This window comes from Tamandua tetradactyla, chromosome 1, assembly GCF_023851605.1.
Source record: "Tamandua tetradactyla isolate mTamTet1 chromosome 1, mTamTet1.pri, whole genome shotgun sequence".
NCBI classification, from domain to species: domain Eukaryota; kingdom Metazoa; phylum Chordata; class Mammalia; order Pilosa; family Myrmecophagidae; genus Tamandua; species Tamandua tetradactyla.
This window is the reverse complement of record NC_135327.1, coordinates 137208790-137227133: the sequence shown is the minus strand read 5'-3', so window position 1 is coordinate 137227133 and position 18344 is coordinate 137208790. Positions and strand designations below refer to the sequence as shown.

The 18344-nt window shown below is 35.1% G+C and overlaps 1 protein-coding gene and 1 long non-coding RNA gene across 3 annotated transcripts in view; one reads left to right on the top strand and one right to left on the bottom strand.

The window, feature by feature from the left end:
• The window catches only part of LOC143677272 (uncharacterized), a 100017-nt gene extending 82803 nt beyond the window's left edge, over positions 1-17214 (top strand). The window contains exons 3-4 of one of the 2 annotated variants that reach the window (XR_013172502.1): positions 13183-13262; positions 13626-17214. This is a non-coding gene — a long non-coding RNA (uncharacterized LOC143677272). Of the gene's footprint in view, positions 1-13182 lie in introns of both variants that reach the window. The other variant, XR_013172490.1, reaches the window with a different exon arrangement.
• The window catches only part of GNAT3 (G protein subunit alpha transducin 3), a 49816-nt gene that overhangs the window by 4734 nt on the left and 26738 nt on the right, over positions 1-18344 (bottom strand). Inside the window, exons 4-5 of the mRNA XM_077152984.1 lie at positions 13578-13735; positions 9296-9424 (exon numbers count right to left, since the gene is read on the bottom strand). Coding sequence (XP_077009099.1) covers positions 9296-9424; positions 13578-13735 — 287 coding nt within the window. The remainder of the gene's footprint in view (positions 1-9295; positions 9425-13577; positions 13736-18344) is intronic.

Genomic DNA, 18344 nt, shown 5'->3' with positions numbered 1-18344 from the left:
AAAAATTTGATGTTAATGGGATACAGGAGAGATTTTTAGGTAGAGTGAAGAGCATGTGCAAGTCATGAAAGAATGAGAGCGCACAGCATGTTTGGGATAAGCATGGAATTTATATTTGGGGGAATATGAAGTTTAAGGTAAAAACATTGAGATGTAAGGCCTGACCATTTCATCATTCTTCATTCATTCAACAAGTATTTAATGAGCGCCTATTAAATGGTAAGCAATAGAGATTTAGCCGCAAGAAGCTTAAAATCTGATGACGGTGATAGTGGTTGTGATGTGTGTGTGTGTATGTGTGCACGCGGGTGTGTGTTGAATAGACATAGGGTATTCCAGAACATAGGGGTGGGCTGCAGTTTGAAATGGAATGGTCAGAAAGTGCAGATGGAGACAGTTGTATAAATACTTGAAGAGATGAGAGATCAGATTAAGCGAAGTGCCTATCTGAAAAGTGTTCCAGGCAGCAGAAAATAGAGGAAAAAGCAAAAGCAAAGGATATGAGGAGGCAGCAGTATGCTTGGTATGTTAGCTCTGAAATTTGTTTACTTGGTCTTTCATGTTCATGAGAAATTTAGATTTTATATGGCAGTCACTATGAGACTAAGGAAAATGTTTAAGGAATTGGGCAATTTTTTGTTATTCTTATGTTAGGTCACCTTGATCTGAGTCTAGAAAATAGGTTTGACAAGGAACGGACCAGAAGCAAAGAAAGAAGTCATGGGGCTATTGTAGTGATTTAATCCCCAAATAATAAGTACCCCAAAGCTTCCAAGCCATACAGAGATTTCAAGAGTTGTAAGTGAGCTTTGTCCAACAGCTGACTCGTTGAAGATAATTGAAAGCACAGTACATTTTATTTCTCTAATACTTCACATTTCACATATGAAACACACAGAGAACAGATAAACAGAACTAAAATTCTGCAAGTATATATATATATATATATATATATACATATATATATATATGCACTGATGCATAATCACTTCATTTAGCACTGGATTTAAAGTAGAGGAGCCTATGATATTGAAGTTGATGGTTTACAGTTCAATGGTTAGGTGGTTTGAAAATTCAAGACCATGTCAATGAAAAGAAAAATTAAGTGTTGCTTATAAATTTTGCTAATTACCAAAACCTTCTGCATATTCAGATCTTCAAAAAAGATGGAGGAAGCAGTCAGAATTTTACTTTAAGATTATACTGTACAATTAACTAATAAATCTAATTTTTAAAAATCATCTAGTTCTTATGGAAGTAATGCTAAATATGCATTTAGACATTTCAATTTTTAACTACATGCTTTGTTAATCAACAAAAGCAACTTTAGTTTTTTTTACAGACTTTGAAAATGAAAGGTTTATCAATTCCTTTATTGAAATTGTCTAAGCTATAAAATGTAGGAGTTCAAATCGTGACTTTAATTTTCTCTATAAATTTCCAGACTGAGAATTGTAATGGCTAAAGCTTAATTTAATATACAAATAGAGTTTACTATTTGCCAGTTATGTAAGCACTTCACAAATATTAACTCATTTACACCTCACCATATACTTCTGAGGTAGGTGCAGTTATTATCCCTGTTTTTCAGATGAGACCTTAAGCAGTTGACTAAGGGTTATTAATTCAACTAAAATTTTTGAGTGATTGCTGTGTGAGTATGATAGATATGCTGTGCATACTGTTAGCTAGTTAAATATAAGTCTATTTACTTAGAAATCCCTTACCTGGTAGATTGGAAGAGTCTTGGCTGTGCAGCCTAGTCTTCTTCCCCAGGCTAGACAGTGTTTCTACATGTTGTCAAACATGCGCCTGGGACAAAAACTCTTCTTTCTGGGTCTTTTCATTTTTCCCTCCCATTGTTTGAATGAAGAGAGTGCATACCTATTGCATTAGAATTTTCATACATACTCTCCACTTAGTCATATAGTACTGTATTGTGGGTCATTTATTTACAAACAAATGTGATACTGTAATGGACCAAAGATGCTTTAACGTTGGATCTTAATGAGTTGAGGGTGAAGTATACATTTCCAGAAGTAAACTCCTGGTGATTTTTTCAAACTAAAACTACCCCACAAACTGCCACTCCCTAGATTCTAAACATGTAAGAACCTTCATAGTTTTTGCCTACTCTTTGCTTTAATCTTCTCATAAGAGTTTGCTTCCATACTGGCTGTCTTGTAGTGGAGAGCTAACTCATCACGGAACCAGGACAAGGGTATTGGAGGAATGGAACGTTTGTGCTAAGAGATCCCAATGTTTCTTTTCCACAGTGAAAATGGCAGTGCTGTGTAAACCGAATTATCAGGCCCCTTAGCTAAGTTCTCTCCACTCACAGGTCTCGGATTATCAACGTTAACATTTGCTTTTGCATTTCCTTTCCTCCCCTTTTATGCCTCACCATCCCATCTCCCTCTTTTCTCATTGATCCTTTCTTCTTTTAATGCTGTTAATGTTTTCAATCAGATTATACTTAGATCATGAAAGTCTAAGACAATTCCTCTCTCCTTAAAGTGACTGTATAACTACTCAGATGCCCTGCATGGTGACCAAAATGTTTACCTCAGAGAAGATACTCTTATTTCTTTCATATTAATAGATTTTGGGGGTGTGTGGGGGGGCATTCCTAGTAATAAAAACAGTAATAGGAATTTTTGACATATGGACATTCCCAATTTACACGGTCTCTGGGGGATATAAAGTCCCCAGGAGAAAGAAAAAGGAACTTCATATACTTCCTATGTATTTCTTTTCTGCCACATATATTTTTCAAAAGGCCTCCTGAAGAATTGAAACATCCAAAGAATCTCTGCAATGAAACTCAGAGTGAAAGCAAGCCCAGTATCTCACTGACTACAGTTCCTGACTTCCTCTCATGATGTAGCTTCGCTGCATTCTACTAGCATTATAATGCCCACATATGAGGCAGTTAGTCTCCTCTTCAGGTAAATACATAACAAAATATAAAAAATAACATAATGGGAATAACATCTTACTGTTTTATAAAAGTTAAATTGGAATTGTAGGCTTCAGCTTACAAACTCATATCTCTGGTTACATTTGCTCCTCATAATAATTCTTTGTGTCAGACGATGCCATAGTATTATACTCATGTTACAAGTGAAGGAACTGAGCCTTTCTAAGGTTAAGTAACTTGTTTTTAAACTGACAGTTAGTGAGGAGTAGACCTTAAATAATATGACCCTTGGCCCAATATTATTTCAACATATCATGCAGCCTCCTCTGAAATATCTTAACAAGCTCAGCTTTGTCTTTTCAGGAAGGGAGGACAAAGATTATTGGATCTTAGGGTTTTATTCATACAGATTAAATAGCTTCTGAAAATCTTAGGGTGAATGCTAATACTCTTCCCTTTTATGACTCACTTGATAAACACTGTTTTGTTTTGTTTTCTGTAAAGACTGCCATGGAAGACACAGGTCCAAGGAACATTGAACATTTCTCTATTACCATCTGCTATTATTGAACTGAAATGCTCATTGTAAATAGGAACAAGGGCTGGGGTTTTGCTTTTATATTGATTCTCCTGGATACTACATTAGTGCTAAGAAAAGTCACATTTTGTTTGGCTGTCACTATAATAATTTATTTTCCGTACACCTCCTTTTATTTTTACTCTTCCTTTAAATTTTAATTAGGACGTCATTTTATGGATGAGTAAAGCATTAAAACCTATTAAAGCAATTTGGAGATTCTCCAAGTGGAGTATTTACTTATTATATATTGACTGACGTATTCTGTGTGTATATTATAAATCTCCAACTTGACCATTCTAAGAAAGACAAAAGTAGAAATCGGAGGGAAAAAATACATGTATACTTGCTTATTGGACTATTTGGATTGATCAACTCTAAATGGACAATCATGGAGTCAATGAACATGTGAAGCAACGTGCAGACCCATAATTCCTAGCAGACTAACCAGAGTCTTAAAAACGTGGAATGGTACTTGAAGTCCTCATTTGGGGTAAATTTTTTTGTAATTATTTATTCATTAAACCTGATATTCAAGTTGTAATTCTTAAGTTAAAAAAAAAATGCCTGAAATTGATGATATAGCTAGAAACCGACAGGCTGGTCATTTTGTGACAGGTGAATATTGATTATTTTCTCAATAGCCCATATCATTAACATATGACAAGCCATCAGGGTTTTATGACTTTACATTAAACAATTGAGTTAAATGTTGAGTTTTACGGTTTTATTTTAAACTGTAAATAAATACAGTTCATTTATCTACTGTAATAAATAATTAAACCTGTTTATTGGGTTTTATGAGTTTATGTTGGGTTTTATGAGTCATGTTAGAAAGTTGGCTAAATATTTGCCCATCTAGGCTTATTCATATTTCATATCAGAAAAATTATCATGAAGTTATCTGCCCTTTATAATGCTTGCGGAATCATTACATAATCTGGAATAGGTAAAAATCAATCTTCTGCAAATAATCCATTTGTTAGATGTCTTTGCACATCCTCTAAGCATAAGGTTATCCTGGAAAAGATCATAATTCCTGACATTTTCTACTATATATGTGACAATATGAGATAAATTTTAATCTGAGTATTTATTTTTAAACTATTCCATTGAGTGGGATTTATTCAAGATATGTGGCTTATCAGAATTGATAAGACTTCTTAAGGTGGTCATTGTTGGGGGGCCACGTGTGGCTCTATGTCATCACATCCCTGTCCTTTAGCAAAATGGGCAAACCAAATTTACCTTGTGCCCAGGTCTAAAAGTAGAGAAGGGTAGATACTTGCAGACACAAAGGATATGCCCAGAATCCTTTCCAAATGCCTTAATTGCTAATATCAATGTATACTTTCTACTAAATGTGTATTTGTCTGTCTGTCTATCTATTTATCTATCTATGTATCTATCCATGTCACTTTGTGTGCTTACTAGATTGTACCCTGATTATTGAATAAATAATTCCTAAAGTCATTAAAATAAATTCTGTCACTATAATTAGGTACTATAATATATAAATTATTTTGGCAATATTTACCATGATCATACCTGAAATAAATAAATAGTATGCATGAATCATTGCTCTATGAATGTTAATCAAGAATAGCAAAGTAAAGCTGAGATACAACTTTTACCAGACTCACTCCTAAACTAAATTGATTCAGACTCCTCACAAATTAACACAGTATGCATGATTCAAATTCATATTTCAGGAAAATTATAATTTATTTTATATCATGGACCACTGATTATTGAAAGATTTATGTTAGATCTACAAAACTTAAAGCTTTATCTTATAATAGTTGCTGACATTTTTCCTTGGCTTCCAGTTTTAAGTCCTTTCAATCCCGTATTTAGTCATGGAACAATGAGGGGGAGAATTACTGCACTATAATTAACTGTTTGAAAAACCCTTGTAAATCCATTTCCAAGTTATTTGTTTTGAGGAATTATTTTATAACAACATATAAGCTCACATTTTCATTGCATTTTAATTTACCTGGTACTTAAATACTTCTAAAGATGACACTTTGACAGTTGGTGTTACGGTTTGATGAGAAGACATCTAAGGTAATTTCCACTAAACTAGATGACACATGAAGATAGTACAGTTCATTGGCAGAGATATTTTTTCTTTTGGCGTTTCTTGTTGAAATTCTAGAGTCCTCTGATTTAGTGTGCGAATTACATCTTTAGTTATGAATAGTCGTAGGGTGATTTATACTATGGGAATACAAATCAGTGCTAATGTAATATATTTAATACCTAGGTATTTGCTGAAATGAAATTGGACCATAAATTATATTTATACTTCCTATTTTGAAATATTACACAATTTTACACTACAAAAGTCTGTACACTTTTGCGTAATATTATTCAGCACTTCAAAAAAGGATTTATCAATGAGAATTTTTAAGGTATTAATATATCTGAATTGCTGTGATTAAACATAAAGTGATTTAAAATAAGAAAAAGGTATCTTGTGTTTAAAAAAATTACATGTTTTCTAAATTCCATTATTTAAATGAAGACTTGTTTTTAGAAAAATACATTTCAGCCAGTAGCTGTCACATCCTCCTTCTCTTGCTCATAGAAGACACCTTAATAGCATACCCTTTTGAGCCAGAAGGAAAGCAAAACACCTTAAGAAACCAAAAGAGCTCAAAACTTGTTTTAGTGAAATGGCGAAGAGTTAGTAATTGTACGGAATAGAGAATATTATATCCAAATAAGTTCTAACTGGGTCTCACAATCGAATTCAAAAGCACCTCATAGTTTAGCTTTGGTAATGTAACAGAGAATTAGTTCATTCCTTCATAAGGGCCAGCAATATATGGAAGTAGAATAAGAGATCACCTGTCTAGATGACTTATAATAGTGCTTCCCAGAGCTACCCACAGAACTACAAAAGGACAGAGGAAATGATCATTCACCAATAGGGGGTCGGGGCTCTCACCTGAAGAGGCCTATTATGACGCAAATGTTGTATTTTAAAGCAATATGTTTAGTTTTTAAAAAGTAAATTCTAAATTCTATTTAGAATACAATCATGTTTTTAATTTTTATGAAGAATGTGTATTACCTGGTATTGTACGAAAGAAATGTTGAGGAAATGAATATTAATTTCATTATATGAAATTTTGGCAAAGGTCATGTCCCCTCAGTTTAGAAACACAGACTTGCGAAGTACCTCAGGGCCTGCCAACTCAAAGCCAGCTCCCCAGTGGGCTGTCATTTCCTACCCCACTCCGCCCTCTCTTCAAGGGAATTAAAATGACCAACAACATGGCAGAAGCACTTACTCTATAGAAAACAAGAAAGATTTCCACCCCAATTTACTTACTAACCCCTCAGAGATGTGTCATGTGAGGATAACGGTCTTTGACGTCAGACAGGGGTACATTCTATTCACATTTCTAGCACTTTGATGTGATCTCGGAAAAGTCTTTCACCTTATTATTAATCTCCCTTACTTAATTCTTTCTCCTACATGACGATGACTACCCAGCTCATGTTGTTATGTGAGGGCGTGAAGACAGGGTACCTAGACTGCTAAGCATAGCGCATTTATCCTTTTTGAAAAAAATGGATTCATGTGTACACTACACTCAGCGCTGTGCTAAGCATGAGGGATAGAGCTACCAACAGACATGGCCCCTGGTCTCTAGGAGCTCAGAGTGTAGTGAGGAACAAGGGGAAACAAAAAGTAAAATAACATGAACAAGAAAAGTCCTATGTTGATAAGTTTTGAAGAAGATGTAACCTGTGTGATGTGTCAATTGTGTAATGTGCTTGCTCACACAGGCATGGCTAGCCAGAGCTGTTTGTTTGTAGGCATTCCTAATGCTGTGTTCAGTGACATCACTTTGGTAGCTTGAAATTGGCCATAGTGGGAATATTTATACCAGAGAACTTGCCAAATGCTACAAATCATACAAATCAGCATTCCCTGCCCCCACCTCTTCCAACCTCCCTTTGCTTCCAGAAAATCAATTATTAAAGGTTATCAGCATAGTGCTGGGTGTAATAGTGACAGGCATATGCAGGGATGATTAACAGATAGGATAACCAAAGCTCCATGAGGAGATGGCATTTGATTTGTGAATTCAGTGATGAGAAGGAGCCAGTGCTTGCAGAAATGCTGTGACAGAACATTCCCTTCTAGACAAAGAGAATAGCAAGGGCAAAAGCCCTAAGGCTTGGAATGTTCTAGGAACAAATAGATAAATAAGGTAATTTATGAGAGTGAAAATTTCTGAAAATATACTGAATTGGTCAGCGTAGTAAGAAATGAATAGGGTTGTGACCTTCTAGTTGTTCATTTGTGATCAAAACTGGCTTATGATTCAAACAAAGTAAAAAAAAAAAAAGTGACTGCATCCCTCAACGCCCATTGCTAATTATTGGAGAACCAGGGATCGGGACTTTTATCTGGCTTCTAAGACCCAGCCAGCCTATGAGGCCCTGTTGAGGAGAAAAGAGAGTGAGAGGGATAAAGTACCGTACCAAGAATTCCTTTGGTAGGAGTAGGAGGGGGAAAGGGCAGAGGCATTTGGGCTGGGGTTCCCACAGGAAAACCCTGGAAAGTGGATCCAAGGCTAGGAGAATAGAGAAAGTGGTTGCCAAAGAAGAACTGAACAACAGTGAAGCCAAAACTGAACACGAACTTTTGTTACATTCCTAGTTGCCAACAGAAGACATTGAGCAGAACCTTTCAGTCTCCTTATCTTGGCATGATCTCTGGCTGATCTTTCAGAAAAGTAACTATTTGTGGGATGGAAATTTAGATGTGAAGTTTGAAGAGATTTCTTCCATATTAACTTAGAAACTTCCTGCCTATTTAGGTAATAATTATTCTAATTCAATATCATGCATAATCCATTTTCATTACCCTACTGAAATCAATTTTATAATATTGACTAATTACCACTCTTACTTTTTTCCTCAAAAATGGATTCAAATATTCATTCACCTTTTCTCAGGTTTTTCTACTCTTTAAAAATTTTCTATATTGTACACATGATCTCATTACCTGTTTTGCATGGAGTCTTTAAAAACATTTTAAAAGGGGCCATGTAGAATCTGGTTTTAATGTTTAACATTCTATTTTGTTCACACTCCATGAGAAGAGGCACTTAAGTGTCAAGGAGCATTTTCTAGCACTATAGTATGGTTTTTCATTTCTTGGTATAGTAAATTAATGATTTTGCAGTAGGATTTCTGAGAAGTCTTGATAACATAATAAGACTGAAAACAATTAACTCATTTTCATACCCAAATTATGCTTATAAAATATGCCTCGTGATTCCAGTAAATAACATCCCAGTCAAATAATGCTCTTCTGAATTATTTGCATTTTTTAAAATTATGGAAACAAATTTAATTAAAATATTTCAAGCAGCTGGGAAAGTAGGAAGGCAAAGGACATAGGATCCCTGGCACCTGTTGCTTAAATGTTTTTTAAATACACACACACACACACACACACACACACACACACACACACACATTCTTTTGTCCAAAGTGGGATGTCAATTACAAGTAAAGGAAAATAAAAATTAGAATGCTCTGCTCCAGATGGAGGCGTTAAGCTTAGAGGGAGGGATGCATGCCCGAGTCTCAGGAGGGGACGTCGCAGCGGGTGAGGAGCTGTTGGAGGGCAATAAAAGGAGGGCGCATGAGCACTAATGCGCATGCCCAAGGACTCACCATGCCGGGTCATGGGCTAGAGCTTTTCTCAGCGAAGAAATATTGAGCCTGATACACAATTCCACTGATAGAACAGCATTTGATCATACCTGAAGTGCAAATCTTTAAAGGAGAATTGAGTTTCGATGATTCCAGTCGTTTTCACCCGAGAATGGAGAACATCTTGCTCATTTGGGACATACCCAGGAGCTGTTATTCGGTCTAAATCATTAAGGTAGCTAATAAAAAAAAAAAGCAAAATAGCACATATATATTTATATCTTTGCTAGTGAAGACACCAGGATTCAGTACAAATGATTATTTAGTTGCGGGTTCTTTTAAAAATATTACATTCTGGCAAGGTGCTTTTCAATAAGAAAGGGTTCATGGTGGCTGTGCTTCTCGCGGACGGCTGACTGTGGCACCAAGCTGACATCCAGGGCCTTTTACAGCTCAGCTAGATCAGCCTGCTCTAGTGTGTCCTTCAGGAGGCTTTTATGATAGATTTCCTGGCATAGATAAAGCTTTGAGAGAAAACTGCTCTTGAAAGGGACTGGGTCATGCAGCAAAATGCTACCTGGTGATGGCGCATTGTCAGTAGACTATGGTGAAAGCTGTAGTTAGAATGTTGGCACTTTAAATTTTATGAGAATGACTGACTTTAAGATCATAATTTGCAGTTGTGTTATTTTTGCATGGATCGCCTAGCTTAGGGGGCTGAACTCTTTTCATGAAGCACACTGATGAATCCAGTTCACTCAATAAAAGAAGAACCCTTTGACTCTTGTTGGAACTAATTCATGGAAATGCTGACCTACCCTAACTCAGTATTCCCTGGGGACAGAGGCTGAATTTAGCCCTCACCAACTCCTACTTCCTCTTCGCTTGTATCAGTGAATCACTGTGCCCTGAATCCTTCAAGGAAACCATGTTTAAAAAGCTTTTTTTATGAGGCTGAATACAGTCCCTTTATCCCCATAGGATCTCGGGATGGTGAGGGGCAGGAATAAGTCTGATAACTGGGCTCAATGTGAGAATCTGTTAGATCAGAGCAAAGAACCTGTTTTCAGCTTCATCCTTCAAACCAGATCATGTGTGCAAAGTGTGTAAAGTTGTATTGCTTTAAAAGAAAAAAGTCAAAAGCCCTATATTTTTGATACCAAGGTCTTAGTAGCTTAGCCATATAACTATTTCTGTGCACATTTTAAATATAAATATAATAGCATTATATATATATGGTAAGGTTTTATGACACGCTGAGCCATTTCACTGAACCAAGTTTGTATACATAGCTTAAGTAGAAGGATCAAAATGAGTATACTTCTATCCAGACAGAATTTAAGAGAGAGAATTCAGCTGAATGTCAGTTATTGTTCAAAAGTTGAAAGAGTTCAGGGGCAAAGTTGAAGAATTGTTATACCTTAGCACCTAGCAGAGTGTCTTAAAAAGCAAAGGTATTTAATAATTTTTAGAAAAATAAAACAGCTATTTATGTAATTTATTCTTCTCTTTATATTTTTTACTGTAAAAACCTGAAACAAACTAAGAATGGGCAAAGTGCCTCAAAGGCATTTTAGTTAAGGGAAAACATAAAATCATCCCTCAGAAACAGGCACATGTATGTGAAAATTCATCACCGCTTATTTGTTCTAAAAAGATTAATTTTTCTCAAAAAAAAGAATGATGAATCAATATATAAATAAAAAATGTATATTGGTACATTTCCATAGTCTATTTATTTCATCTCTTGTGGATTCAATCCCTTTACAAATTCCCTTCTGACTAAGTCTGTATATGTTGTGAGTAAATGTGGTCAGTTGTTCATGAAGCAGTAAAAATAGATAGATATATCAACATATTTCCCAAAATAGATGTTAAATTCATTTTGTTTATAGCTAATTGTATACTTTCAAAAAGATACGTTTTAAAGAACATTTATTTGCATGAATATATGATTTCAAGCAAAGCAGAGACATTTGCACAAAGACAAATTTGCATTTAAAATGCTTTTTTTTAACAAACAAATTTAGGATTTGGATGTTCAAGCTCGTGTTCTAAAACTTAGACCAAACCAAAGAACTTTAATAAACATAGCTGAAATCATTTCAAAATACCTGATTCTTTTTCTGATCATGTAAAAATTGTATTTTTCCTGTAGGAGTCTATGATAGTTATGATTGCATGTGGAATTTAGGAAGGACATTAGTTGAGCCCAATCAGTAGACCATGAAGTATTAACTAAAATCTTTCCCCCAGTTGCCACCGCTCTATCTTTTCCTCCAGGCTTGCTGTTACAGCTGCCAACAACAGTATTCCCTTCCCTAGCTTTGACTAAGACTCATTTCTTTTTCAGCCTCAGCTTGAAAGATCTTTAGGTTTGAGAAGATGACAATGATCTCATTTTCACCAGAAAGGAAAGGAAGAGAGGGAGGGAGGAAGGGAAGGTAGAAAGGCTAGAGACCTGTGCCTTATATGATGCATATGAAACAAACATGGGACATATGGCCAACCTGATTTTATGTTCAGTTTGAAAATGTAAATATAAATATAAATCAGTATTTGAACAAATCTGCTGTTGATTTTTGAAAGAGAGCAATGGCCATTCAAGTGTTTTTCTTAGCAGGCTTTTAGTTAAACCTTCCTTTTAAAGGACTGCTAAGATCAGAAAAAGTGACATTTTAAATCTTAGGGTATATGAGAGTGTTTTCTGAGGCAGAGGGCGAGGCAGGCGGGGGAAGGTAGGGTCACTTTCCCGCTGTTGTCCTACTGCTCTGCAAATCCCCCTGGGTAGTCGAGGGCATTACAACATGGACAGCAATCATCAAATGGATGCAAATTGAACCTATTTAATTTGTGTTTAATTTGAAGGACAGATAAGCATTTTTAATACAGATCTTTGAAGGGGTAGATGGTTCCAGTGTAAAATATATTTTAAGCACAGAAAAAAGAGAGCTAAAAGTAAAGATTAGAAAGTACAAGGAAATATTATTCCATCTACTCATTTTGACAATATGATGTGTGAATAGCTATTTTACGATCAAAAAGCAAAGAATCTGGCAAACATAATGATAATACAATTGCAATATATAATTACAATATCTTAAGGCAAAATCATTTTTCGTCAATAATGTTTATCCCAAACTGAATACATTAATTATAACCCCCTCTTATCTATCTGTCCTTCTCTCCCTCCCTCTCCATAATTTTTCTAATGATATTTAAAAAAAAAAGCAGTGTTTTACTATGTTGCAGAAAACCTTTTGACTGATTAAATGTGGCTATGAAAACATTTATCCAAGCTTGTATTATCATAGCTGATGATCATTCTCTCCATCAAACAGTCAGGAGCAGCACTTTCTCAAAGGAATTTTTCCTCCATTGGAATTTGGGATCTAAAATGAGAGTTTATGAGCAATCACAGAAGAGTGATGTTTTCCCCCATACATACATGCACTTTTCTTTCCATAATTCTTCTGTTCATCTTGGATTATCAATCATAAGTGTCATTCCAGGCTCATTGCTCTGCCACCAAAAAATCTTTCCTTTGTTTAATTTTTCCATTCCTTTAAAAAAATGCTTTTTGCATGTACTGTGGGGAGTTCATCAAAGAGACTGCGTTTGTACCTTTTAACACACTCATGTTCATGGACAGAAATGTGAATCTGATCCATTATATTTCCATTTGTGTGAACCCATACTCACAAGTATATAACTGAGGGACAGGCATAGGATCACTTACTATAAATGGAAATTCAAAATCCCCTTTAGAACCAAATTATAAACACTATCACAATCTCCTGATTTCCTTGTGGCTGGTAAGTGCTAACTGGTGGACATTAGCTGTGAAAAGTCTATAATCTTACTCTCAGATTCAAAAAGATCCACACCATATAGAAATATTTGGAAGTCAGTATAATACTTTCTTTTAGAGTTCTGTATCATGCTCATCAATTCAGTCAAACCGAAGAATATGCCATTGACAAATTTTTTTTTACAGAAGATGATTTCAGCACCATGAATGGGGAAGAAATGCACGTGCATGTGTCAACCCTCGGCCCATGCTGAACGCTGTGTTTAGTGAGTGAATCTTTTTAATCTGGGGAAGATATTTACAAGTTATGGATCTCCTTAGGCATAATAGTTTCAGAATTGGTTGTTTTAAATGCTTTTACCTCTTTAGATTTCTCTACTTTAGACCTCTGCAAGGTATCATTTGTGTAACCTTGCTCTTCTTTTTCATTTCTTTCTCTTCAATTGCCCTTCATTTTCGTATAATTGAGTGCACAGTGAAGTGCTGTCCTCATTTGTGATTGTCAACGCACAGTATGTAGAATTATAAATTCTTAATTTTAAATGTTTCAACTAAAATTTCTTCAAAATGAATTCACTTACTAAGATGCCGAATCATTGAGCTGATATTCAGATGCTCTTTCAAAGCAGGCCTGGATCCCTGGATCTGCCCACAGCCGCTTCATCACTTCAGCCAGTTGAGGGGTCATGCCGCCATCCTGCAGGGCACCGGCCATTGCACAAAGGTCTTGTTGATCTCCCTAGAACAATGTTTTGGTGAGAAGGGTGAGAAAGGTGTTATTTTGAATCATATATTTTTTGTAAAAAAAAAAATAGCACATTTTAATTAGATGGTCTTTGTCGTATTCTTCTAGTCTGGAACATCTTACAGTTGATAGAACAAAAGTTCCTTATAAATGACCAACAGATGTCCAGAACAGTCCTCATTTGCAAAAGCTGTAAAATATTATTTGAAGAAATCAGGATATTTTCACAAATACCACTAACCCCTGAGTATGATGTCCAAAAGGAAAGCAATACCTTAGTGTATGCCCTGAGTTCTAACAGGGAAAAAATGGTAGAGTAAAAGTATAATGAATCTATTCTAATATGGCACTTTGTCTTCCTTTGACAAAGCCATATGTTTTTCACATAAAAAAAGACCACTAAATAAAAATTAGACTGAAGAAAAACATCAAATAAAAATTAGACTAAAAAACGGAAAATAAATACTCTGAAATTGCATTTAAAATTTATTAGCATGTAATTTTTTTCCCATCAGGTACCTCAAGTAATATAATAAATAAACAATGGTGAATAATTTAGTCCACACATAAAGTTTTTTAACATTCCTATTGTTGATTGTTGATCGTATGCCTCTGGAACAAATCTATAGGGCATAAATGGGATTCATGTTTATAAGGGATTGGGTTCACCAATCGAGACAGAAAAACAAGCATTGTGATAGTCTTGTTGGTGTGGTTGTTGGAGGTGACAAAGGAAGGAAGTAGACACATTGAGCAAATACTGTAGACAAGGTATATTTAGACTAATGATCAAAACAGTTTATGACAACTTTTTTTAAAGATTCCAAAGTTGAGGTTCAGAGTAATTAAATGATTAACCGTGAAAATAGTTCTGGACTCAGATAATTTTCTTCAAACTCTGAAGCTCGATAATATATTTATTAACAAGTTTTTATTATTATTATATATATAATATATTATATATATAATTATTATGTCTTATCTCACATAATCCTCACAATAACAGTGAAAGACAGATACTGCATTTTCCCCATGTTACAAATGGGGAATGAAAGGTCTCAGGTTTATTTCACCATTTTATTCCAAATCTGCTCTTTGTATAAGATAATAAAAGTATGCCCCCCCCCATTGTTGAGATACCCTGTTAAAGTTATAAAACCTTATTTCATCTTTCTTCATACTTATATTTGATTTCAAACCAAACTGATCAGATAATCATCAGACCAGTTGTTAGATGGCCAAATTCTAGGACTTGGACCCATTTTCTTGCATTGACACAGGGTACATTTTTAAAATTCTTCTTTCCATTTAGCTGGATGTGAGCTCATGTGGATGTGAGCAGGACTGCAAAACCAGCAGTGTGACACAGTCATTTTGCTGGCAGTATCCTATTTGCCTCTTACCACTATTAAAGTGCTATGAAATAGCTGCTCTTACAATTATGTCCATAAGGGGAAAAATTATATGCCATGTCAGCATATCCTTACAAACCAAACTAGTGTACTGTTTCATTTCTTTTAAAATAAGCTATTTTTAATTTAAATACACTTTAAAGTGCGATGCTAGGTTCCCATCCCAACCTGTATGTGTCAGAATCCCTGGGTGTCAGGTCATGCAAAGGCAATTTTAGAAAAGCTCCCAGGAGATTCTTACGTATAGCCAGGGTAGAAATCCCTGGCAATATATAGTTAATTTTCTTTAACATAAATGGTATCTTTTTGGACAAACTGCATTTCAAGTCTTGAAGCCTTGTAGTTATTAAAGGGCTGGGTTCATAATTTAAAGAATCAAAATTCTTGTTTTAAAGGGATTGGGCCCTCCAATCAATCTTGAATTTTTAAAATATATAACACCAGAATCAACAGATGTCATCATAAAAATTATTTTCTACACAGGAACCAAATTGATCTTTTGACAACTGAACTACTGGTTACTTTTTTCATATTTCAAAGCTCCAATAATTTCCAATAGACTAAAAATAAATCCTCCAATTCCTTACTGTGGCTCACACGGTTCTGCATATTTTCAGCCGCATCTTCCTTTCCAACCTAGTTTCTTACTCTTCTTTCTCTTTCCCTTCCACTCTCTCTCAAGATTCACGGGATTCCTTACAGTTCTTAGAATTCACTAAGCCCCCATTTCAGAAAATCTGAATGATTCCCTTCATCGCTTTCTCGTGGGTGCCTCCTTCATTTCACTCAGGCCCCTTCTCAAATATCATCTTCTCAAGGATATTTTCCTTGACCACCCTTTCTTCCATTTTTCTTTCCATCACTTTCTAACCCCTTAACCTCTTTCATTTTTCTTGGCAGAACTATTACAACTTATAAATTTCATATTTACTTGTTTATTTTGAATCTTTTATACTTGAATGTGGTACATAATACTGAAATACGGTTGAACAAATGAGTCAATAAAATGAATAAGTGATTTGCTTCCTACCCAGCTTAGACTAGAACTAATGTTCTACATTATGTAATGACTACAGCTTCACATTTTAAAGAAGCCATAAAGGATCTCCAATAATCTTCCCATTCTTTCAAAGAGCTCTATGGGTTCAGTGGTATGCTGAATAAATTTTTATTTCCATAAGGTCTATTTTGAAAAGTTTGGAAATAATAGTGGTTCTGGAATGGCTTATTTTCTCAAGATTGCAAAGCCTTGGAACTATACCGCATAAAAAGTGAAGAATGTATTTTCTGTTTATTTACTCAGCCCTTCTGCATCAATATTAGGGACCTCAGGTGGTCTTAAACCTCATTCTGAACCCAAGAGTCTTATTTCCAAAATTGGGGAAAATATTAAAGGAAGGAAAAGATATCACAGCCTAGTGATTTTGTCAAACAGCAGGTTAAAAATACCAGGTTTCCTTGCTGCAGAATTTGCAGAGCCTTTGAACAATAATATTGGTTGCAGATTTCCAAGAAATTGTTATAATATGTATGTATCACAAGCTTATTTTATTACAAAATATCTTGATGAATCAATGCTCTTTGGTTCATATGGTATTGTGCGGTAAATGTGTTCTAACTTTCAGCATTCTTTAATGTAGTGGATGTTTTAGGTGCTCTAAAATAGTATATGACTTATTCATAGAGGATAAGTAAAAACTTACTAAATACCTTTATTATTTTCCCTCTCCTGTTTCTTCACCTTCATCTCTTGACAAGTTCTTTCCCATTATCCTGATTAAATTCTATCCAATTTTAAACGAAGAGAAGTAAGAACAACCCCCCTCCTTAGTTGCTTCTCCCTCAAACTATTGATCTCTTCTCTTTTTCATACCTCAACCATAGTTCCTGAGAACATTGTCTTTAAACCCCATTCTCATATTTTCTTTTCATTTAGCAATGCTCCATTAGTATTCTGCTCCCGCTACTCTTCTGAAACTCATCTCATTACATCTTAAACAACTTCCTCAATACTAAATCCAATGGACTCTTTTTAATATCCTTTTTAACCTCTAAAGAATTTTCAACTTGAATAACTTCCACTTCTTTTAATTTTGTGACTTGGCATGCTCCCCGTTCTCTGCCTATCTTGCTAGCCTCTCCTCCTAACCTCCTGTTTCCTCTCAAATGACCAAAAAAAAATTTGGAGTTCTCCAACACTTTTTCTTCGGCTCTATTCTCCTTAATGCCTTTCTCTTCCCAATCTGAGTGCTTAACCTATTCCAAACCATTCACTTCGTTAGTGTAGATTACATGCCACAGCGTTGAGGAATGTCAATAACATCTAGGTTAAGAGCTCCACTCAAAATATCTCCTCAGAGCTTTAAATGCACATTTGCAGTTGTTTGATTTGGTAGATATCTCCACATGGATGCATCTCACAGATTTTGCAAACTCAGCATTTCCAAAAGCAAATTCATTTTCTCCTCCATCCTCACTTAGTGATAATGCTCTCTTCCTCAGTAATTTTTTATTCAAATGAGGCTCTAGCTTCAGATTCAACTGTGCCACCCTTTTGAAATAGCTGATTCCTTTGTAATTACTTGTTCAGTGACAGTCTTCCCACTCCTGGGGACAAATGCTACTTTCATCTCATTTACTGCTGAACTCCCAGTGTGTGCCCACTACCAAGCCAAATGCCGGCCACATAATCAATGGTTTAATGAAGAAATCATCTTTTAAAAAATGACTTTGAACTTGTGTAGATGTCAATACATAATTTTAATGAGTCTACATTCAAACTTATTATTCAAAAATAATTATATGCAATATTTACCAGAAGCATACACTCTGCTTTACTTAATTTTTTAATTTCTCCCTTAATAGTCACAGTAATTCAGTGAGGGAAGCACTAATATAATAATAGTTTGTGGTTGAAGAAACAGAAACCTAGGTTAAGCAACTTGTCCAAACTTACACAACCAGTGTAATAAAGCTATATTAAATTTTCTGCAAGGACTGTTTTTCTCTTTGCATGTAATCTGAGTGATGATGTCCACATGGTTGTGTAAAAATATATGAACTTGTGTAAATAAACAAATCAACAGCTAAATAGAAAGCCCTAGACCATAAGAAGTCTGAAAGTCACGTACAGGCAAGGCGTTCAGCAATTAATCCATTGAATAAACAGTTTAAGCCAATAGACAGTGTAT